We start from the raw sequence: 24,260 nt of genomic DNA on the forward strand, positions 1-24,260 counted from the left end.
ATCACGGACTTTCTTAGTCCAGAAACATCTGGAGGATCACGAATTCTCCATCTCTGTTATAGACAGTGAAATTTTCAAACATGAGAAATAGGCGGTTGATTTTGATTAAGAACCTACAAGTGTTCGGGAATGTCTCCTCCCCTCCCCTCTCCTCTCCTCTCCTCTCCTCTCCTCTCCTCGAGTTTAGTCCACAAAGCCACTTGTAGGTGTTCTTTTCATACCTGCACAAGATTGAACCCCTCCTCTTTCTCTCTTTCAGAAAGAGCGGGAACAGGCAGCAGAATCGTACTGGTATTCCGTCACCGCATCTGTCGTCGCACGGATCGTAGAAAACATAGAAGTAAGTTGGATCGGTGGACAGTCTCCCCCCTCACCCTGCCATCAGCATAACTGTGTGCAAGCAGAGAAAAAGTTTCCTTCCCCCTAAACACATTCTCAGGTTGCTGTAGCAAGCACAGCATATGGGAGAGGAAATATTGTGAACGGATGATGAGTGCCTGTGGGGATCATAATTGACTGATAGATGGATTATAGGGAACATGCCTTCATGACATTTAAAACTGGGGGGGGGGGGCAACTTGGATCAGATGCAGCCCTTGATGTGCTTCACCATTTGACCTGCAATTTCCCCTCTCCCACCTTCAAAGAAACTGAAGACTAAGCTGCAGCTATCATAATGCCGTTGTATGACTCTATAGTGCAACCACTTTTGGAAAACACTGTACGTTTTTGGTTGCCTCGACTCAAGAAGGATATTGTAGAGTTGGAAGGGGTTCAGGAAAGAGGAACCAAAATGATCAGGCAGATGTAGCAGAGAAACTTGGGGCTTTTTAGTTTAGAGAAAAGACAATGTGGCATGATAGCAGTTTACAGGGGTACCTCTGGTTGCGAATGGGATCCGTTCTGGAGGCCTGTTCGCAACATGAAAGGAACGCAACCTGCAGTGGCACGTCTGCACACGCGCGGGCTGCGATTCACCGCTTCTGCACATGTGCATGATGTCATTTTGCGGGTCCGGCGAAACCCGGAAGTAAACCTTTCCGGTACTTCCGGGTCGCCGCGGGACGTAACCTAAAAGAACATAACACGAAGCGGACATAACATGAGGTATGACTATATAGTATTATTCATGGCATGGAGAGAGTGGGCAGATTTTTCTCCCTCTCTTGTAATAACTTGTGGGCATCTAGTGAAACAGTGTTGGAAGATTCAGGACAGATAAAATAAAGCACTTCTTCGTACGGCGTGTAGTTAAACTGCAGAGCTCACGGCCACAGGAGGCGGTGACGGCCACCAACTTGGATGGGCAAGTTTACGGAGAATAACGCTATCAGTGGCCGCTAGCCATGATGGTTATGCTCTGCTTCTGGAGTTGAAGACAGTCATGCTTCTGAATACCAGTTTCTGGAAACCACAGGAGGGAGGCAGTGCTCTTGTGGTCAGGTCCAGCTAGAGAGGAGGGCTCAGGCTTATTTTTGGCACTCTGCTTAAAAAGATGCTTGAAATGCATTGGAAGTATAGCATCCTTGCAAGAACACTCCCTTACAGCTGGGGAGGAGAGCAGTAGATTGGCCCAAATCTCATTCTGGCACATACAATATGTTCTCTGGTACAAGATCCCAGTCATTGTGAGGAGCGACAGACTTCTGGTGGCCACAGGTTGTTGTTGTTTTTTTGGCCACCAAGGCCAGCTAAATAAACAAATGAGCCAACCTGTAACTTCCTCTACGAAAAGATGGCTTGGGTGTTACTTCATTTTGAGTAGGAGGGAGACAAGTTAGGCTCTTTTGAGCAACGAGGAAGATTTTACTGTAGCAAATGATGAAGTGCAAAGGGTATTGCCGCTGAGCATGTGACTGTGTATCATGAGCAAATGTTATGCAGTATATTACGCCAGACTGGAACCTTTAGTCCTTTTTGGTGATTGACCAGCATTTCCCCATTTAAGACAGTATTCCGTCCATTTCGTGTGTTTAAAATCTTTGTTAGCAATAAGTTTGTACCTGCTAACTGATGGGAACTTCCCCTTCTCCCTCTTATCCTCCTTCAGTTAAACATTCAAGATGTCCACCTGAGGTTTGAGGATGGCGTCACAAATCCTTCACAACCGTTCGCATTTGGAGTCTGCATAAAAAATGTATCTGTGCAAAATGCCGTAAATGAGCCGGTGAGTCAATGCTGTGCCCGTGAAGAATTGCCCCAACTGAAGTGCTGTGTTGTGTAAAGTGTTTAAAAAAATTCCACTGGTTTCCTTGGATGGAATATTGAACAGAAAAAGTCTGATTTCAACTAAAGGATGTGTGAGTTCAAGAAACAGTGGTTTGATTCAGGTCTGAGGCAGAGACGGCTTAAATAGTGATTTTCACTTAGGATAGATCAGCTAGTGAACGTGTTGTCTTCTCATTTTTCCTTTTGTAATAAGTGATTTGCTTTATGTTATTTGTTGTACAAGTACTTGTACTAGTAGTCTTCTCAGACTCAGAACCCACCCTAATTTTCATGGCCGTATTGCTGCTACTGTGACCGGCGTTAAGTCAAGCTGTGACCTGGTAGCAGGTCCTGGCCACCAATTAAAGTTCAGTGCAATTGATCTTTTGTTGTTGTCTCTGGCAGCATGATCTGGGTTGCATTTTCTGTGTGTATTGGTCATAATGCTTAGATTATGAAGACGCCTCGAAGGCATGTCTTCAGCATCTCTGCAGAAACTTTTTTATTGTTTTCAGGATTTGTTTTATAATTTTTAGATTTTGTTGAACCGATTTTGTTGTTTTTAGAACATTTTGTCTTTGTCTTTTGCACCATCTTGACGGTATGTTTGTAAATTTGATAAATCAGTAAAGTAATAAAAAGGTGTGGTGGTTATTTGATACTGTGTGGTTTTTCTGTGGCTCATATCTAGTTGTCCTCATTTTAAGGTGGAGGAGCTAATGAAGAAAAAGCAGCTGGATATTGCTGACTTCAGCATCTATTGGGACACTGATAGTGCTTTAATGGGAGACTTGCCACCTGGGGAGTTGCAGGTAAAAGCTTCTTCTTCTTCCCCTTTGCCTGTGAGCATGAGAAATGCTTGCCTATTCAGAGGAATTAACTTGGTTATGACTTCCAGGAAGCAATGGATGAAAGCATGGAAAGCCGTGACCATAACTACATCATGGAGCCTGTGTGTACCTCTGCCCTTCTAAAGAGAAACTGTTCCAAGGAGCCCCTCAAATCGCGGAATACCCCACGGCTTGAGTTTGACATTCAGCTGGAGACGATACCTCTGAAACTTTCCCAGGTAAAAGCTGCTTTAAGGAGGTTGCCCTGTAAGGTGAACATTTCCAGTTGTCGAAGCCAGACAGTAACGGCATTCAGTGCTTGTTGGCAAAACCTACACAAATCAAGGCTGAATGTCATATCAAACAACTCGTAGAAGAGGAATGCTAACGTATGCCTTTCATTTTAACATAGAGTACCAGCATACATATACCACTCAAGCGAATCACGTACCATTTCTCCTGCATACAATATTTTCACGCATGCACATGTTGCCTAACTTCCTTCTTTACTCCAGGCTTGTATAGAATTGTATAGAAAGGCCCTTGTGTGAATTCCGCCTTTGCCATGAACTTGCTTGGCAGCTTAGGAGAGCTGCTTCACCACTGCCACTCCCAACTGGAGAATACGTAGGCTTGCTGCGGCCAGATTTCAACCAGCCCTCTGGGTCTCCTTTTAACCATTAACTGTTCAGCTTTTAGGAAACCTCAGCTCTGACCTTGGTTTGTATTATTCTGCCCAGTTATGGCAGGTAAAGAATGTTGGAGAGCCTTCTCTTTTAAACTGGTGTGGGGGGGGGGGGGAGTCAAAAGAAAGGGGAGAGCTGAGTGGAGTTATCAAGAATTGAACATTAGCTTCTGTTTCCATGGAAAATAGCTTCTTACATATGTAAAGGTCTCTGTGGTGGTATATGAGTCTCGCACCACCCATTCCTAGAAAGATGCCCTTGGAAGTTTCTTTACCGTGGGAATGCAGTTCTCAGGTTAAAAAAGATTCCCCACATCTGTTATAAGGGTTACAACAAGGTATGTATAGAGAGTGCTTTGAACACTTGAAGCACTGGAAAGAAATATGATGATGATCTTCCACGCTGCACTTTTTCTACCAATAGTACATAGCCTTACGTGCCTATAGGCCACAAAAAATGCAAGTAGTCAGCAGCGAATCTAACAGGTTGGGAGGGCTTGCTTCAAACCACCAAGGTTGAGTCCTCACAGCCGATATCTATGGAGGTTTCAGAAATTGCTTCCTATGTTCACATCACTTTTTTTAGCTTCTTTAATCTGAATTTGGGAATAAACTATCAAAGCCACTAACTATAAACCTGTTACCTCATTTGCATCTCTCTAGCCTTGCCAGCCACCCTGGACAGTTACTTAAAGCCCATGTTGCCTTTTCGTTATACGTGTGGACAGTTTTTTAGGCAAAGCGGCAAAGTTCATTCTTGAGTTCAGCCGTTAATATTGGCATTTGTGTTCTGTTACGGAATGCATCCGTACTGATTGCCTAACCACTGTATGGTGATTTTATTCACACAGACGCAATACCGACAGATAATGGACTTTTTGAAAGAGCTGGATCGAAAAGAGCGACAACTCAGATTCAGAAGATGGAAGCCGAAGGTCCCCGTAGCTGGAAAGTATGAGCTCTGTTTTCTTGAATCAAATAACCATACACGCAAGTCTCCCTTTCCTAATTAAATACTGTTCCCTAAACCTGGTATACTTTTTGTTGTTGTTGATAAGAATGCACACTTGAGTTGCCATCTACTTTTATGCTTAATTTTAAATAGGACTGAAGATTATACACAGAAACTACAGTTTGGAGGAGTGTCATAGCTTGGCAAAGTGACAAATGGAGATAACAGTGCTAAGATGAACAAGGGCTTTTGTTTGTTTGTGTGGTGTGCTTTCAGTAGCACCACTTGTGGATAGTAATCCTGTGATCGTGAGTTTGTATGACTGGTGAGCTCAGCACATCATTTAGACAGAGCAGCCAATACTTTGTAAACAGGTTGCCTATAATAATTTTCTTCTGATCACTGAAGAAGGCCGATTGGGTTGAAATGTATCTGCTTGACAATTTTTGTTGTCATTCTATTGGATTTCAATCAGATTTTGACCATAGAGAAGTAAATCTGTTATTGTATCATCCCCCCCCCCCCAACTTTATCTTTTTGTTCACATTTATATATATTTTTCTATTGGTCTAAAGCTGTACTTCGCTTTCCTGTAATATTCAGAAGCATTCTATATTATCTTACCCAACTTAGTTTTTAAGTTTTGTCTTGTTGGTTGGAGATAGTCTACCCCTTGTTGTTTTGACTTTTTAGTATAACCCAATCGATCCCTTCGGCAGTGCACTGTTGGTTTTAAAAAATTATCTTGCAGGCTGTAGGGTCTCTCTTACAGTGGTTAATGAAGATAGAAATGAACAAGTGGGGTGCTTGAAACGAAATACCAGCTAGAGTGTTGAAACGAAATACCAGCTAAGGTGTTCCCATTTAGACCTGCAGCCTGCCTCAAGCAAGAGCCTTGTAGCACCATTTGTAGCTCATTCTTTTCTTGCATCTTTCTGCAACCTGAGGGATTACTGCTAACCATGAGTGCCCACTTGTTAGAATTTTAGTCTCATTTAAAATGTGTGTGTTGCTTTTCCTTTTTGACTTTTAATTACATTGCATGTAAAATGCCTTGAGGTAGTGGGTTAGAAGGCAATGAATGAAACAGTGAAGATAATAATAATAACCAGAAATACATTCATTTGCAATGTTTCAGCTGCCGGGAGTGGTGGCTTTTTGCTCTGAATGCACACATTGCGGAGATCAGAGAGCAGAGGGAACGCTGTTCCTGGGATTTCGTGTTGCATCGGGCCCAAGATGCTGTATTGTACACAGATCTGTATTACAAGAAGTTAAAAGAAGTGGAGCTGTCTGATGAGGAGCAGGTATTGGGAAACAGCTGGGCTACCATATCTTAGCCATCATCTTGAGATTATAGCTCTGCAACTGGCATGTATAATCGTACTCCATTGTAGAGCTTTTATGGCTTAAAAAAATATATACGTTCTTGCCTGTTGGAAACATTTTAGAGCTTACCTTTGTTCAGATTCAGGCATAGGCAAACTCCGGCCCTCCAGATGTTTGGGACTACAATTCCCATCATCCCTGACCACTGGTCCTGTTAGCTAGGGATGATGGGAATTGTAGTCCCAAGCATCTGGAGGGCCGGAGTTTGCCTATGCCTGGGATACATATTTGTAAGATGCTGCAATGTTTAGGTAAAACAGGCAGTTGTTTATAAGTAGCACAGCAGCAAGCGTTTGCAGAAGTTGAACATTTTCACTGCAGAAGTAGCATTTACAGAGACTCCAAGGAGTTCGTTATCACCTCCCTCCAGTGTCGGAGGCAGTAGGCCTCTGAGTGCTATTTAGAACCAGGATTTGAAACCAACTTCAAACAATGGGTTCCAATCATAGTAACTATAGTTTCCATTTAGAATGTAATAGGTAACTATAGCAGAAATCTGGAAATCTGGCACACTGAGGAGTTGCGGGGTGGTGTGCATGCATACAAGGCTCATGCATCTTTCTCCTTAGTAAACCAAGATGCCTTGCATCCAGACTGGACCATTTACTTAAGTTGGTGTTGCGATTTCAAAGCTTAATTCTCATAACTTCAGATTAAGTGGCTCCTTCAAGAAATGGCTAAATGAATGAAGAGTTGAGTCTTTCAGCTTTTGCCAACATTTCCTTTTCTGCCTGCAGGAGGAGATAGAGCGCATTGAGGATGAACAGACATTCGAGGAGCTGAAAATCTTGCGCGAGATTGTGTACAACAGATTCTGCGAACTTGCTGAGGTTAGAGGTTTTATGAGATGCAATATTTAGAAGCACCTTAGGGGGTTTGGAGCTGCTAAAGATGCAAACAGAAAACCAACCCAACCTGGAAACGTCCGAGAGCAGTGACTTTAAGCATGTGAAATAACATCAGAATTATTGATTTGATTTCATGCGTTGTTTGAATCTCATTTATCCAGTATTCAGTGTGAGATACAAAGCAAAAATAATAATAATCCCAAAACAAACACCCTGTGGCTAATGAGGTTTCTCAGTACACATTGGGCTGTATTTGGTTTACTTCTTTGTCCCCTTAGATTCCCCCTCCCTGTATATCATTTTTTTGGTTCTTGCACAAATCTTGGGGCTCTCCCTAGCTATTCTGATCTCCTTTTTTGTTTTTCGGTAATACCAGTTTGGATCCCGTTTCTGTCGCCACTGGATCGTGCTGTGGGTTAGAGGGTGTGGTGGTAGCAGTATTCCAGCAAACACGTTTAGAAAGAGCAGGGATAAAGCAGGTCAATCGTGCATTCACTCCAGGCATGTAATAACAGTAAGAGAAAATAGTTCTGATTAGCAACCCCTTTTAAATTCCTCTTTTTTAAAAAAAGAATCATACCTTTCCTCATTTCAAGCAGAGCATCAAGGAGCCGCAGACCGATTCCTCAGAGGAAACGATTGAAATTGAATCGGATACTAGCAGCAGCGGAATGCTTCGCTATCTTCAGTCCTGGTTTCCTGGGTGGGGAGGCTGGTACAGCGATTCTCAGGAAGCCCTGGAAAAGGAATCTTTCGAAGGACTGCTTTCAGAAACATCTGAACAGTGGAGGCCGGACGATGTCGCTGGTACGGGAAAACTTACCCTGAAGCTCTAGATCAGTCGTGAGAAACTTGTGGCCCTCCAGTTGTTGTTGGACTACATTTCCCATCATCCCTCGTTCGTTGGCTATGGTGATGGGAGTCAGAAGTCCCAGCAGGACCTGTGTGGCTGCAGGTTTTCCATCCTAGCTCTTGGTGAAGGTGCTGCCACACTGTACACAACAAGGACCCCCCCCCACCTACAACAAACAAGGCCCGGAACTTTATAAAAAAAGTGTGTTAAAATCGCGTAGTTGTGGTGTACTACATGGACAATACATATCCATGCCGATTATGCTGGAAAACCAGTAAGAGCCTGTTTTTACTAGATGTAGTTGGGAGCTGTGTTGTTCCATTCCTGGGACTGGCGATAGAAAATGTGGATGGCTGTTCCGAAGACCAGGTTTTGATAAAGAGTCTAATTGGCACTCAAACCTTGTACTATTAATTCCATGCTGACCTCTGGTTTGGTGGTCTCATTGTTGGGCATGTACTATTTTTACTTTAAGATTACCCGGCCAAGACTAGGCTCTTGCCAGTTTAAAACCTGTTCCACATCTGTTAAAATGATCTGCCTCTGACAAAATATGAGTTGTCTTGGCATCCAGAAGGATCTGGGGGACTTTCCTGCTGATTCTGCAGGGACTCTTCCATCCAGCCTTCTTAAATTCTGAGATAGGGGCCTGGGCCAAGCATGGATTTCTGTTCATTGTTAAAAATAATTATTTTGTGCTCCTTTAAGTTTGTGCGGTAGTATTCACATATTTTTTTTAAAAAAAAACTGAAAAAACAACAACAGCACAATTAATGGCCAGAAGCTCTTACTCTCTAGTTAAGGTTGGGCAGATTTGCTTCCAACTGCTTTGCATTTTCTAAAGTCTCTGCTGTTTCCTCTCCTTGTATTATTAGGTGCCGACGATTTTTTTGATCCAGCTGCGGACGTCTCCAACATAAACACCTTCACAAAGAGGGATCACGTCTTGGCAAAGTTAAATCTCCAGCTGCAAGGTGGCTCTGTCACTTTGCTGCATGCTGAGAAGAAGGGCCTGCAGGCCCATGAAAGAGCTTTCATGCAGCTTGAATTTTCAGGTATTGGTTGTGTGTGTGCACACGTGAGAAGCCTCTTTCTGTTAAAATTATGAACTGGAATCTCCAGTGGTGCAGGGGATCCACTAGTGCAGTTTTCAACGCTTCTAATGCAGGAAAACCTTCCAAGCAGTCTCTTCTGCTCTTGAACAGCACATGCCATCAGGAAGTAGTGGTATTGGTGAGAATTGCAGTAACAGCGAGCTGCTCAAAATAGGCACCTTACCAGGCAATAAGAAAATGGCAGTGGGATACAAGGACGAGGTGTGTTCCCTGCGTCAGCCATACATCAGTATCCCTGACAATCATTTGGTAGCTTTAGACCTGCCCCCCAACACAGTTTTCTCAATTATATGTGGATGATTTTCTGTGCTCGGACGGGGCCCACGATGGAGCCAACCTAAATTTATTGATGACAGTCCAGACACTGCCAGTTCTTTAATACGGCGCTTGCAACCAGACAAAATGTCATGGTGCATTCTTGGGGCCTCAGTGGAAAAGGCCCTGTTCCTTATGTAGGCCAATGTGCCTCCACATAGGTTGGATTTGAAGCAGACTCTCACTTGCAATGTTGGGAAAGATCATGTGGAACAGACATGATTGCAGCAGCGGCTGTAACAAACAAGATGCGTTAGCCCTTGCTGTCAAGGGGCATTTATCTTCCTTGTTTCTGTTTTTTAGCAGACTAATACCGTGACTATTTTTTTGAGTCAACATGACACTGTCTTTTGTGTGCTTCTTTTTCTAGGAGTAACCATCTTAGCAGAATCTCTTCCTCGGAGGAATTCTTCCCTTTTCAAGGTTCAGCTTGGTGGCCTCTTCCTACGAGACTTAGCGACGGAAGGGACCATATTCCCTGTCCTTGTCTTCCCTAACCCCGTATGTTGACTTGTGCCGATAACACGATTTGTTGCAGAACTTGGAATTTAACGTATATGTTACATTGTGTTCATGAAAGGGATGGGGGGGGGAACAACCAGTTTTCTGCTAAAATGAGTTGGGGGGGATTATCCAGCTGTTGCGCTTCAGGCACATCTGCTAGAGCAGCTTTTGCCAGCCTGTTGCCCCCTAGGTCTTCTGAACTACAACTCCCATGAGCCTCTGTCAGCATGGCCCCAAAATCAGGGTTGATAGTCCAACAGTATCTGGAGGTCCACAGGTTAGTGACCCATACCTTAATGATTTGCCTTGAGCTAGAGAGATTGCAAAAAAGGGGCATGCATTTTTTTAAAAAAGTATTTTCATTCTGACTTCTATTTGATCACACACTCTGAAAAGGATTTACTTGAATGTAAGCTCCATTGGTTTCAACGGGACTTGCTTCCAAGTGGATATGTGTTTAGGATTGCATCTGCCATTATTACAATTCCACAAGGCCATTAGTTGTACCAATAAGCCCAAGAAATGATAGAAATTACAACAGAATGTAGAATGTTTTGTTTCGAATAGATGCTGGATGAGCAGGACATAACACACAGGGTATAGTGTGGCGAGATCCAGTTTGGTGTATCAGTTCCAGCATTGCACTTGCACCTGGGAGACCAGGGTTCAGATTTCCACTGGGCCATAAAGCTTTCACTAGGTGAACTTGGGCCAGTCACTGCTTCTCAGACTATTCTGCCCTACAGGGTTGTTGTGGGGATTAAATGAGGAGGGGGGAGAGCTACATACTCCACCTTGAGCTCCTTGGAGGAAAAGGTGGGATATAAACACAATAAATAATAAACTATAATAATATCTCTCATGTTCTCATCAGCAAAAAGAAGTCGGTTGTGTCTCTTCCATTGGTCTCCAGACGTCCTCTTCAGACACGAGTAATGAAAGCGCTGGTAACATTTCTCATTTTTCTAGCAAATCTATCGTTAACAACTAAAAATACAACTGAGCGCTGTGCGTGTCGGTGGCATCATTGCTGATCTCTCTTGTGCTCTGTTTTGATTCAGCTGCTGATGCTGCTGTTCCAGTGTTTGAGATGCTGTATGAGAGAAACCCAGTTCGCAGCAATTTTGAGAGACGTCTGGAAGTCAGTACCCGACCTCTAAATATTATTTACAATCCACAAGCCATTAAGAAAGTAGCCGATTTCTTCTACAAGGGAAGGGTTCATACCTCAGGTTAACCTTTCTTGTTTTTTGCTAGAATAATTACATTTCTTTATTTTCCTTTCCTTTCTTTTTCTTTTTTTCTTTCTTCATACTTAAGTACTGTCAAAGTAGCAATAAAGAATTTATTCCGTACAATGCATGTGCGCGAGTAAGAATTGAATGAGATTTCTTATTTGTAAACTCTGGAACTCAATGCCCCAATATTGTGATGGCCATCAAGTTAGAATTTTTCTTACGTTACCTTGATGTGGTCATCATAAAGTATTCCTGAGCGGACTTGACTTCTGGATGATTTTCCAGATCAAGTGTCTGGGAGACTTTGAGCCCCCGGGGAGAGTAAGAGGCATAGAATAATAAGAGCATCTCAGTGCAAGAAATCAAGAGCTAGATTACCATCGGCAGATGGCTGTTCAGCTCTTACCTGCAAAGTTCCAGCAAGGGGTGAATTACTAATTACCCTCTTGGAGCTAAACCTGGGAGAGAAATAACTTTGTGAACATAGGGTGTTTCTTGCACATAAATGACATCTGCGGTGGCTTGTGAGTCCTCTGTGAGCATTGTTTTATCTTCATAAAGTCCAAATGGAATGTGTGACTGGCTTCTAACAATGACTTGGCGGGTGCGGGAAGAGGAAGTTTTCTCAATTACGGACATTTCCTGCATAGAACATTTATTTTATAATTAAGAAGAGACAACTCCCAAATTGTCAGTTACACTATTTGCCTAGTTAGAGAGATATACTCCTTATGCTCATAAAAGAGGGAAAATAGCCTTAACTTGGAAATCTCCCCCCCCTTTTTTCCGCCTATGAAACTTATCTCCATTGATTGTTACTTTTTTCCTTTCTGTACCATTGAAGTGTAAGCAAACTGTGGCATCCGCCTCTGTCTGTCTCTTGATGCAGGTTTCGGATGCCAGTCTGAGCTGGAGCTGAGAGTGGCTGCAGCTGCCAGGAGACAGTACAACAAGCTCAAAATGCAGACGAAAGCCGAAATCAGGCAAACCATCGACCGCTTGCTTGTGGGGGATTTCATTGTAAGGGGATTTCAAAGGATGGTGACTTGTCCTCTTTGCATCTATGTTTATCAGCACGAAAGTAGCTTAATGTAATGTCGGTCTCTGGATCAGAAGGGAGAGAGGACCAATGGACATGCACACACTTTGAAAAATTGAGTGTATAAAATGTGGTATATTAAGGGGGGAAATTTGCATGGATTATTTATTTATTTATTGCAGTTATAAAAATGACAATAGCTAATAAAGCAAAAATGAAAACAGCAAAACCACATGAACAGAGGCTTGCACATAATATGAATGCCATATGTTATAATGTTCCTTAGTAGTATTTGGGGCTAGCTGTTTTCTTGCAATCCTATTGGACCTATACATAATAAATAAACTACTTTTTAAAATATATTTTTTTCTTTTCAGGAAGAAAGCAAGCGCTGGACAGTGTGCCTTGATATTTCTGCTCCTCAGGTGATCTTCCCCGATGACTTTAAATTTGCTGATCCAGTTTTAGTAGTGATCGATTTGGGAAGAATGCTGCTTACCAACACACAAGGTACTGTTTACACTTTTAGTAGGGTGATGGTGGTGGAGGAGCATGCCTGTTAATCTTGAAATCAGAAAATTGTTATTTTATTCAAAATGCTTTGAATAGGAAGAGAATCTGTGGGGTATCGCCAGTGCTAGTCCTTAAAAAAAAAAAACCCCTTTTGAAAAAAACAGCTAAAACTGTGACTGACTATTCTGATTTAGAATGCAAGGAACCAGAATCCTGGAAGCAGCAAGGAGTTCAGTTCCTATGCCAGTTTCTTTTCTAATTACACATATTTATGCCATGAATTCTGCTCATATTGACCCAGAGGAGATTCCAACGTATACAGTCATACCTCTAGTTACAGGCGCTTCAGGTTGCATATTTTCGGGTTGCGCGCCATTCCAAACCTGGAAGTACAGGAACAGGTTACTTCTGGGTTTTGGTGCTCGCGCATGCACAGAAGGACCAAATCGCGACCTGCGCGTGTACAGATGTGCTGCTGCAGGTTGCGAACACTGTGGGTTGCGAATGTTCCTCCCTCATGGATCACATTCGCAACCCGAGCGTCCACTGTAGTTAGCAGAGTAAAAGAAACTTAGCACATTGCAGGATTTCCAAAAAATAGACAATACTTCATCCAGGAGAGCTTCTCTGCTACTGAAGGCAAATGAGCATAATAGTCACAAATCCAATACATTCAGGATTGGCACTGTCCAGTTGCAGCAGACAGGCTTTGTTCATGGATAGACTTTGAGCATAAGATTGAGAAAGAGAGAATACCTGAATAAATTTATCTCTCCTGTCTTCTCAATCTTCTAGAGGAGCACAAAAAGAGGAGCTCCGGTGGTCCATCTTCAGAGCTGAGTGACATGAGCGACGATGAGTATAAAACACCTCTTGCAACCCCTCCAAGCAGCCCGCCTCCTGAAATTAGTGTGGCTGGCGAGGACAAAACTCTCAAGTTCACGGGGGTAGAAATCAGTGAAGCGCAGTTGCAGGCGCACTTGATGAGCAAAAAAATGTATGAGACCTACAGCTTGTCATTCATGGACCTGCAGATCATGGTCGGCCGAGTGAAAGACAATTGGAAGCATGCCCAGGACAGTGATGTCGGCCCAACCCATGTGGTGGAGAAATTCAACGTCCACTTGCAGCTGGAACGCAGGTTGATCTACACCTCTGATCCCAAGTACCCGGGAGCCGTCTTGTCTGGGAATCTGCCCGATTTGAAAATACACATCAACGAAGATAAAATAATGGCTCTGAACAACTGCTTTGGAAGGCTGAGCACATCTGATACAGACATTGCGGGCTCTTCGCAGATAGGCAAAGAGGTGACTTTTTCAGATCTGGACCAGCGCGGAAGTTTGCACAGCTCTGTGGTGAATTTAACACAGAGCGTGATGGTGGTAGAACAACACACTAAGGAAGTCCTTGTAGAATCGCAGCTGCTTTTAGCAGAGTTCCAAGTTAACTGTATGCAATTAGCCGTTGAAAGCAATGGCCGGTATATCTCCGTCCTCAAGGTTTTCGGCACGAACGCACATTTTGTGAAGAGGCCTTACGACGCAGAAGTTTCCCTCACAGTCCACGGCTTGCTGCTGGTTGACACTATGCAAACCTACGGTTCTGATTTTGACCTCTTGATGGCTTCTCACAAGAATCTCAGTTTCGATGTTCCAACAGGAAGCCTCCGGGACAGCAGAGCCCAGTCCCCTGTCGGTGGGCTCGATGAGGCTCATGTAGCTGACAGGGCGCACTCGATCAAGAAATACGCTGTGGCGTCAAGTGATTTGCCTGGCAGCTTCCCACAGGACGACGAATCCTTAATTAAGTTGGAATACCAGTTTGTGAGTGCAGAGTGCCCCTCCATGAACTTGGACAGCACTCTCCAAGTGATATCGGTCCAGATGAACAACCTGGATATCATTCTCAACCCGGAGACGATCGTTGAGCTGATTGGCTTTCTCCAAAAGTCCTTCCCAAAGGAGAAAGATGATTCTAGTCCTCAGCCACTCATGACCGATGCAGAAAGGCATTTCAGTGAGCAGGAAACCTTCCAGACCACCCACGCCCAGAGTACAGAGGTAGCAGTAGACATCCACTGGTTAAACGTCCTTCTCCTTAGGACTGTTACGATGGTGAACGGAGAAAAACTTGGCCGGAAAATTGCAACGGCGAGCATTGGCGGAACCAAAGTGAACGTCTCCATGGGCAGCCGGCTGGACATAAATGGCTCTCTGGGTTGCTTGCATCTTATGGACCTGACTCTGGACAGCATGAAAAACCAGTATGTCGTAAGCATTGGGAATATGATGCGGTATGAAAACCTCACCCAGGTCACGGGCTCTTTCAAGCCTACATTTCTCCAGTTCGACGATGCCAGTAGCCTTCCTGATGCCTTGAGCTTCACTTTCTCAGAGAAGTCGAAAGAGGAGTGCTCTCTCCAGCTCAGGATGGCCTCGCTGCATTACAACCACTCGGCTAAGTTCTTGAAAGAGATCACCTTGTCCATGGATGAGCTGGAGGAGAACTTCCGCAGCATGCTGAAGAGTGCAGCCACGAAAGTGACCACCGTCTTGGCCACGAAGACGGCCGAGTATAGCGAAATGGTGTCTCTGTTCGATACGACGCCTCGGTCCAGGGACCCCTTCAATTTGGAAAACAGCGAAGGGGAGGAGGTCTTTCCGGTGCGCTTCAAAACCGAAACGATCAAGCTTATTTTGAATGTGAACATTGAATCCCCAGTGGTATCCATACCCCGGAAGCCAGGCAGCCCAGAGCTGCTGGTGGGGCATTTAGGGCAAATATCGATCCAGAATTTTGTGGCCGGAGAGGACAGCCTGAGAAGTGATAGGCTTCAAGTTGAAATCAGAGATATTAAAATGTATTCTCTAAACAGCAGTCATTTAGCAGCCAAGAAAGAAGCTTCTTCTGAGATGCCAGATGCACTGCACCCTCCTTCAGGCGTTGCTAGCAGCAGTGGAAGCAGCCAGGAAGATCCTCAGTTCACTCGGCACGATTTCTTTGAATCCTTACATAAAGGCCATGGTGAGTTAAACAAGGCTTGGGCTCGTTTGCTCGCACTTGTCAGAGCTACAGATTTATTGGTAACCATGCAGTCAATCTAAGTCAGGGGTGGAGAACTTTGGGTCCAGGGACCATATGCAGATGTCTAGGCCTCTTTCTGGCACTTGAGACTCTTTATTGATCTTGCATCACAGTCTCCTTGGGAGTTTTGGCCTAGCTTTAATGTGCCCTGATAATGCTTCTTGCTTGCCAGAATGGAGGGTAAAGTGAGGGGTGTGTGCATAAAAAACTAGCCTACTGCACAAAGGTGAAATCTACATTTGATGCTCTGCTTACCATTGGCATGTGGCCCCTGGACGGTTGCACGGAATGTGGCCCTCGGACTGGAAAAAAAAGGTTCCCCACCCTTGTATTAAGTAGTAATTGGTGTTTTCTTTCATCTATAGCAGTGTTTCCCAAACTTGGGTCTCCAGCTGTTTTTGGACTACAAATCCCATCAGTTCTGACCACTGGAAGTTGTAGTCTAAAAACAAATGGAGACCCCAAATTTGGGAAACACCGATTTATAGCTTCTTCCCATTTTGAAGTAATTTTAGACACAAAAGATCTCAACTGTTTACTGATTATTAACCGATTCGCACAGCTTAGCATGGCTTTGTATTTCTAGAGGATTCTGGAACGAGAAGATATTCAAAGGCAACCGGCTTTGACTGTCATCTCTTCTCAGAAACCTCTGGAATTTTTCGGGGCTGTGGGCGAGCATGGTCTTCTGTTCGTACTGGGCTACAGTTAGTAGCAGGAGGAGAGACTCCTGCTTCTTCTTTTTTTAAACTTTTGCAAACCTCAGCACGGACAAAAGCCCCAGTGATGAGAATTGTGCGCTGCTGAACATTGGAAAATTCAGGACATGCAAAAGGAAGTACTTCTTCACAGCACATACAGTGGTACCTCTGGTTATGAACGCTTCTGGTTACGCACGCTTCGGGTTCTGAGCTCCGCTAACCTGGAAGTAGTTGCTCCCGGTTGCAAACTTTGCCCCGGGATGCGAGTGGAAGTCATGCGCCAGAGGTGCACGCACAGCCGGAGGCACCATTAGCGAAAGCACACCTCAGGATAAGAATGGTTTCAACTTAAGAACGGACCTCCGGAACGAATTAAGTTCATAACCAGAGGTACCATTCTAGTTCAGGTGTAGTTAACGTGTGGAATTTGCTCCCACAAGATGTAGTGACAGACACAAATTGGATGGCTTTAACAGAGAATTAAACAATTTCATGGCGGATCAGGCTGTCAGCGACTGCTATCTGCGATGACTATACCCGTTGCTGGGAATTCCAGGTGGGGAGAGAGCTCTCGTTGGATTCCCATAGACATTTGGTTGGCCACTGTGAGAACAGGGTGTTTGGACCAGATGGGCCTTTGGCCTGATCCAGCAGGGCTCTTCTTCAGTTCTTACTAAGTGAATTTGTGAACACCTAATCACTAATTTGCATAATGCAGGCTGTTACTGGTTGTAGCAGGCAACACCTTTTCAGCATGTGAGTTCAAACAACAGAATTGGAATCAAGGTTTCCATCTTGGCTGGTGAAGCTGCTACCTATAGCCTGGAGTGTTTTTATCGTGTTTTTACTATTCTGCTGGGAGCCGCCCAGGGTCACTGGCATAACCCAGCCAGGTAGGCGGGGCATAAATAATAAAATTATTATTATTATTATTATTATTATTATTATTATTATTATTATTATTATCATTAGGGATGACCCATCTCTGGTCCTTATCAGATCGTAACACCTGTGACTGTTAATCCAGACCTTAATAACGTTGAACACACGTCTCCTTAATTGCAGCGTTTCATATTTTGAATAATGCCACCATCCAGTTCAAATTGGAGAAGATTCCAGTAGAGAGCGATGCAGAGTTGGCCTTCTCCATGAACGATGATGTTGAAATTTCAAGCCTTATGCGGATCGAGGGGAAATTTGTCAACCCTCTGCGGGTAGAGTACACTTCTGTTTCTAATTTTGGGTAGTGGTCCTCCTGCTAGAGATGACCATGATGCCATTGTGGTACATATGCTGCATTTATTATTATCAATATTATTTGTTATTGATTACATATATATACCACCCTTCGTCCAAAGATCTCAGGGTGGTCCACAAGATAAAAGGGATGAAAGCGCAAAATAAATAGTTAAAACAAATCAAACCAATACCCCCCAAGACATTTAAAATGCTGTAGAGTGGTTCCCTGTGTGATAACCTTTAACTCCTCCGTCTATTTTGTGGTAATTCACAAAGTGGCCTCTCTCTGTGTGGGGCAGTTTCAAGCACCTGCAATAAAAGTATGGTCCTACCAGCATATTGTCCTCTAGCTGATTTTGTAGCATGGAGTTTAGTGTGAATAATAATTTAACAAGGGCTATTCGGAAGAAACTCCCCTTATGCATTTACAGTATGATACTGCTTCCAGGCTAATGTACCTGCTGGCCACAATTCTTCACTGACGGTACTTCCACCATCTTGCAGGTGTAGAGAGCTCTTTCTCACTAATGCATAGGCCTGGGACTGGCAGCCGTAGTTAGGCTCTTCTTCTCCTGGTCCAGGAGCCCATCGCTGCTAGGCTAATGCCTCCAAGTTGCCTAGTTAGGAAACTCTTCAAGTAGTTTGCATACATTCCACTGCCAGGAAACCACAGTTTTGTTTCCTGTCTAGCCTAGGCCAGAAGTCCTTCTCTCTCCTGCCTATCTAGAAACAATTTGGCAACAGCAGAGGATCTCTTGAAGAAAATAGAGGTGGCGGGAAAGATTAGTTTAAAGCTAAGGAACGATAATTAGTTTAAAGGTAAGAGAAGAGAATTTTTTTCTCAGTAGGCAAGAGACAAAAGGACTTCTGATCTAGGCTACACAGGAAACTAAGCTGAGGTTTCCTGGAAGAGAGGCAGAAGAGGAGAACATGCAGATTTCTTGATGAGTTTTCTGTCTTGATAAGTTGGAGACATTAGTCCAGCAGTAATTGGGTTCCTTTATCCAGCAGAGGATGGTAAGTTCCAGTGAACCATCTTTGCCCCACCATGTGTTCACTGAAGAAGTGGGGAAAATTTCATCTGAACAGCCCTACTCTCATGCCAGAAGAAGCATGATACATGTGGTTGAAAGTATCAACAGACTTCTTGAAACTCAGTTTCCAAAGTGTTTTACAACGCACATCTTTTCCCTTAAAGGTGGTGCTGGCAAAACACGTGTATGAGCAAGTCTTGCAAACCCTTGACAACTTAGTTTGCAATGAAGATTTGACCAAGCCACCATCCAGCTTTCCATCCTCCCCGTATCCCAGCTCCAGCTCCCCATCAGTATCGCTCCGCAGTATGAGCACGGACTTTTCCACCGACAGGAAGGAAAACGGGCTCTTCAGTCACTCCAGCTTTTCTGCGTCTTCGAACAAATTTGTGCCTGTCAAGGAAGTGGCACAGTCCTTTACTCAAATACAAGCCACCTTTCACATTTCAGAGCTCCAGGTTCAGCTGAGTGGTGACCTTACGCTTGGGGCACAAGGCCTGGTTAGCTTGAAATTTCAGGATTTTGACGTTGAGTTTGCCAAGGACCACCCTCATACCTTATCCATTCAGATTGCCTTACGTTCTCTGCTAATGGAGGATCTTCTGGAGAAGAATCCAGACTCTCTGTATAAGAACCTCATGGTGTCACGCGGAGCACCCAAACCATCCAGCTTAGCACACAAGGAGTACCTTTCCCAGTCTTGTCCGTCTGTGTCTAATGTGGAATATCCAGACATGCCCCGTTCTCTCCCTTCTCATATGGAGGAAGCTCCTAATGTCTTCCAGCTGTATCAGCGGCCCACCTGCGTCTCCCAAAGAAGGCACAAAGAAGATGCAGACTCAGGCTATCCGTTAACACCGCCCCCTTCTCCCACCGCCAAAAGGACAGCTACACCTTGCGGGAAGAGCGACTTTGACGATTCCTTGGTCCACATCAACATGTTGCTGGTGGACAAGAAGCACCCAGAGTTCTCTTCCAGTTATGGCAGAATCAACCGTATTGTGGATGTTGACTTTAACTGTTTGGATGTTTTGATAACTCTGCAAACTTGGGTGGTGATACTGGACTTCTTTGGGATTGGGTCCACTGCCGAGAATCACAGCTTGAAGTCACAGCCTGAAGATGTGCAGCATACCGTTAAATCGGAGGCAAATGTATTGTCAGCCTCAGAAGGCCAGGACTCTCTAAATACCAAACTGGATCTGAAGGTACGAGAGGGGCAGGGGGTCCTGTTTGTCTTCATAAATTATGTCTTCGTGCAGTGACTACTTGCCAGGTTGTCCCTTTGGCAAGTAGGCCTCCCAGTAGATGCTTCTGTGTTGCCACTTTGGAGAAGAGAAACAGGGTTGTATCCAATACTAATCATACGCAGATTAGACCTATTGATGTTTAGGGACTTGGCCACGAGGCGCTTCCATTTCATTGGGTCTACTGCTCTTGAGTAGAGCTTTGTTGGATTCAAACCAGGAGCTTCACTTCTCTAAACAGCAGAATAAATGAAAGAAAAGTGGCTTTCTTCCAAGCTCTGCACTTGTCAGATATCTTGTGACAGAGGCAGAGTCTTCTGTTAAGCCAGTGCATCATGTAGTTTGCTCTTGCATAGCTGATTTTTAAAAAGAAATAAAACAGCTGGTGCCATGGATGGGTAGGAGATGGATTCAGACTGTGGCACGAGGGGTCCTTCACTCTTTGTTCCTCTTTTGGTCCTGAATGGAATCCTCACATTTTCTGCCTGCTATTTGCAATGGCCTCCCCTTGCCAACTGAAGACTTTACAGGGCATAATTCAGGACTGTGACAGAAGCAAAGGGTTGAAGCACTCCTCATTCCATCTCATTGTGCTTTTCATGTTGGCTCTTTCTTACAAGGATAACTGCATGTCATGCCTGGTTTGACCCTCACTTGCACAGAAGTTTGGAGAAGAGAAGAAACTTCTGCTGGCTCTTCTGTTCTCCAAACTTGTATGCAGGTGGGAATACTTTGCCTCTCTTCCAAGTCAAGCATGAAGGTAGGCTTGTGTTGACTACAAACCAATAAGGCAAATCAATATGTAAGTTTGTATTTGTTTTTTGAGTAGGCATTACATATATTTCAAAACATACTTCTGATTGTCCAGATGACAAAAATTCTGAAGGAGATTTGGAGACATGAAGGTTGGCTTGATTCAGACATCGTGCCAAACCATTGTTAAAGGAGATTTATCCCTTGCTGTGTCATTTTGCAAACTGTGGCTTATAATTAGCTCTCAGTGCAGAATCAGAAACTGGTTTGATGTGGCTTTGTAAACCATGGTTTGTTTATGACTTGGCGTAGTGTTTTAATACTGACAAGCCATTGTTGTAGCTGCCCCCCTGTTTCCGGAGACCACTGAACCTGGACCTGTGAGCTGGATATTTGGGGAAGCGCCAAAGCTCTGTGGCAGAACATCTGCTATGCATGCAAAATAAAGCAATCTCTAGAATCTCCAGGTAGGGGTGAGGAAATGTCCCGTTTGAATTCTTGGAGAGCTGCTGCCAGACAGTGTAAACCAATGGTCATAGATGAATCAATGGTCTTTATAAGGCAGTTTCCTATGTTCCTCTGGTTGCCAAGCAATCGGAAGTTGAAAGTAAAGAAACAACTGTAATCCATGGTTTGCCTGATTTTAAAAAACAATAAGTAAAAGGTAAAGGTACCCCTGCCCGTACGGGCCAGTCTTGACAGACTCTGGGGTTGTGCGCCCATCTCACTTAAGAGGCCAGGGGCCAGCGCTGTCCGGAGACACTTCCGTGTCACATGGCCAGTGTGACATCGCTGCTCTGGCGAGCCAGAGCTGCACACGGAAACGCTGTTTACCTTCCCGCTGGTAAGCGGTCCCTATTTATCTACTTGCACCCGGAGGTGCTTTCGAACTGCTAGGTTGGCAGGCGCTGGGACCGAGCAGCGGGAGTGCACCCCGCAGCAGGGATTCGAACCGCCGACCTTTTGATCGGCAAGTCCTAGGCGCTGAGGCTTTAACCCACAGCGCCACCTGCGTCCCTTCCTTTTAAAAAACAAACAAACACCCAAATCATGGTTTGTATTCTGAACTGTGGTTGATACAATCAACAGCCAGGGTAGTGTTTGAATTTAGCCTTCCTGTCAAAGTAACTCTTAGAGCCAGTATGTAGCCAGCTATATGGTAAGGCAAATTCCACTGGATGTGTCTCTTACCTGTATTGCTAGCTCCTGTTGCCTTCTAGATGTCTTGAATCTCTGTCTCATAAGGATGACCTTTAAAATGTGCCTTGAGGAATATATTCAGGAGGAAGGCTTGTAGCACTTGGATGGAAAAGGTCATACATCTGAGCATGTTTCCAGTCTCATCCTTTCTGCTTTATTAGGTGCATTCCCTCTCCTTAGTTCTGAATAAGACGACCAATGAACTTGCTAAAGCGAATGTATCTAAACTGGCCACTCATGTGGAAATGATTGGTGAGTGTGAGTTGCCTACACTTCTTATGGGGTGGGGATTTCATTATAGAGAGTTGTGTTTCGGGATGATTTTCACACTTGGGAATCACTGCCGGTCTTACTCTCATGTGCCACATAATGTCCCTTTTGGACTTGCTAAATACCCAGTTTGCCAAGCAGAAAACCGGAGGAAGGGAACATGCAGCTGAATTTGGTGATGAGACTCAGATCTCCAAATTCATGGCTTTTTGACATCTGGCAAAGAGCAAATATGTCCCAGTTTGCATGTAATGTTAAACCATAGTTCATTTAGCTAAGCACAAGCAGAAACTAAGGTGTGTGGCCTTCCTGAAGTGGCAAAGCAAGCGACTTGCTAAGAAGGCACTTCAGAGCACCATGTAAACTACAGCTAAAAATGACCTGCTGGCTGATAAATTTTGTTCTGAGCTGCTGGTGAACATTGGGCATTCTATTAGCAAGAAAATCCTTCGGTCTTGCTTTGGTTGTTTATGTGGTACATAATTGAAGAAGTGCATTACGAAAGCAAAGACAACGTCAGCTATTATTAGTTTGGTACGGTAGATTCACCTATTGGAGCTTTACTAGTTTTGAAAACCCAGCCCTCCTCCTTCTCTTCCATTATATGTCTTATCAAGGAAGAGGATTCCCCCCCCTTTTTTTGGCTTCCTCAAAATCCTGATCCCTTCCCCTATTGTGGGGTGCTGAGCAGGAGGGAGTTGAGAGTTACAGCTTGATTATTGCTGTCAGCCAGAGAGAGCACCTTGAAACTTATGCCTTCGATTTCTCATAACCCATGTCTGGTCTCGCCTCCCTGGCCCCTTTTACTGGCTTTAAATTAGCTGGCAGTGAATGCTCACTCGTGTGGTGTCTGAACCATCTTCTGTTCTTGTAGAAGGAGATCTGGCCCTTCAAGGGAGCCTTGGAAGCCTATCCCTCAGTGATCTCACCTCGCACGGAGAGTTGTACAGGGAACGTTTCACTACCAGCGGCGAAGAGGCACTCATCTTTCAGATCTACAAGTAGGTGGTGGAGACATTGCTGTTTGGCTAGGCTGCTTCAGCATGATCAGTAGGATTCCACTGATGCTTCCAAACCAGGTGTGGGGAGCCTTTGGCCCTCCAGGTGTTGCCCCATGAAGCACGGCCAGTGTGCAGGGATGATGGGAGTTGTAGAGCCCTAAGGCTTACCACACCTGTTTCAGACCAGATCAAAACAAACTAAAATACATTAGATTTATGTGTGGTGTTTATAGAGGTTCCCCCTGAGAGTGACAGCATTCCCAAGCCTGGGCAAAGATCTCAGAGCGGTTCTTCACCTGTAGTCTGGTCCATTCTTCCATGTGAGCACTCCATCACTTCATTCCAACCTCATTCCTCAGGAGCGATGGCACTGGAAGCCAATATTAGCCTTGTCATTTGCAAGTTTCTGCCACCCTGCTCCCTGAGGTCCTCTGCAGAGACCTGGTGCGTATCCTGCTAATATCTGATCCTGTGGCTTTGCCCAGGCTTGGGAATGCCCTCTCCTGGGAAATCCCTTCAACTCCCGCAAGGGTGAAGACATTTGTTGTTCAGGCCTGCCTCTGACGTCTTCATTTTCAGCGCCTGCCAGTTTTGCTTGTTTCCCTAGCTGTTACTTGGTTCACATTGTCTGCCAGGTTGTGTCTGTGCGTTTCATTTTTGTTTAGTTTTTTATATTTTACTTGGAACCCTAAACGTTGCGAGCTGCTTTGGGCACTTCATGTTTAAACATCTTCAAATGCAATCACTGCTGACAATTACATCTTTTCAAGAGCATAGCATCAAGGAGAGTCCCTGCCTTCTACAGTGTGCTTTATGATCAGGCTTCCTTCAGAATTATCATAGCTCAGTTGGATAGAGTGTGATGCTGATAGCACCTAGGTTGCAGGTTCGATCCCCATATGGGACATCTGCATATTCCTGCATTGCAGGGAGTTGGACTAGATGATCCTCAGGGTCGTTTCTTTGGGAATGTTGAGGATAATAGGAAAGGCTATATTGGATAAGTATTATCCTTCCTTCACTCACGCTAGTAAGTGATATAGCAGAGCAGATTCCCCTCAATATAGCTGGAGGCTAGTTTGCAGATTTGTTTGAATCTCTTATTTAAGTTTATTTCCTGGTGTCCCCTTTAATCCCTCTTAAAGACACAAGAGTCTTTCCGAGTAAAGTAACAAGAAGTTTACTCACATTTCAGTTCACAATTCGATCCCTGAAAGGCAGACTTTTCTTAGTAGTTGC

At 44.3% G+C, this 24,260-nt stretch overlaps 1 protein-coding gene across 12 annotated transcripts in view; it reads left to right on the forward strand.

Annotated features, from left to right (window-relative positions):
• Window positions 1-24,260, forward strand: part of VPS13D (vacuolar protein sorting 13 homolog D) — a 115,019-nt gene that overhangs the window by 8,322 nt on the left and 82,437 nt on the right. For 7 of the 12 annotated variants that reach the window (XM_081923360.1, XM_081923358.1, XM_081923359.1 and 4 more), the window contains 19 exons: window positions 260-340; window positions 2,051-2,167; window positions 2,916-3,020; window positions 3,107-3,277; window positions 4,575-4,675; window positions 5,814-5,982; window positions 6,802-6,894; window positions 7,509-7,719; window positions 8,641-8,820; window positions 9,566-9,696; window positions 10,574-10,646; window positions 10,761-10,931; window positions 11,827-11,957; window positions 12,354-12,486; window positions 13,285-15,516; window positions 17,343-17,491; window positions 18,715-19,758; window positions 21,912-22,002; window positions 22,895-23,021. In XM_081923360.1, the coding sequence (XP_081779486.1) occupies window positions 260-340; window positions 2,051-2,167; window positions 2,916-3,020; window positions 3,107-3,277; window positions 4,575-4,675; window positions 5,814-5,982; window positions 6,802-6,894; window positions 7,509-7,719; window positions 8,641-8,820; window positions 9,566-9,696; window positions 10,574-10,646; window positions 10,761-10,931; window positions 11,827-11,957; window positions 12,354-12,486; window positions 13,285-15,516; window positions 17,343-17,491; window positions 18,715-19,758; window positions 21,912-22,002; window positions 22,895-23,021 (5,510 nt within the window). The remainder of the gene's footprint in view (window positions 1-259; window positions 341-2,050; window positions 2,168-2,915; window positions 3,021-3,106; window positions 3,278-4,574; window positions 4,676-5,813; window positions 5,983-6,801; window positions 6,895-7,508; window positions 7,720-8,640; window positions 8,821-9,565; window positions 9,697-10,573; window positions 10,647-10,760; window positions 10,932-11,826; window positions 11,958-12,353; window positions 12,487-13,284; window positions 15,517-17,342; window positions 17,492-18,714; window positions 19,759-21,911; window positions 22,003-22,894; window positions 23,022-24,260) is intronic. The other 5 variants (XM_081923361.1, XM_081923364.1, XM_081923357.1 and 2 more) reach the window with 2 other exon arrangements.

This window comes from Podarcis melisellensis (assembly GCF_964234715.1).
Source record: "Podarcis melisellensis genome assembly, chromosome: 8".
In the NCBI taxonomy this organism is placed as follows: Eukaryota; Metazoa; Chordata; class Lepidosauria; order Squamata; family Lacertidae; genus Podarcis; species Podarcis melisellensis.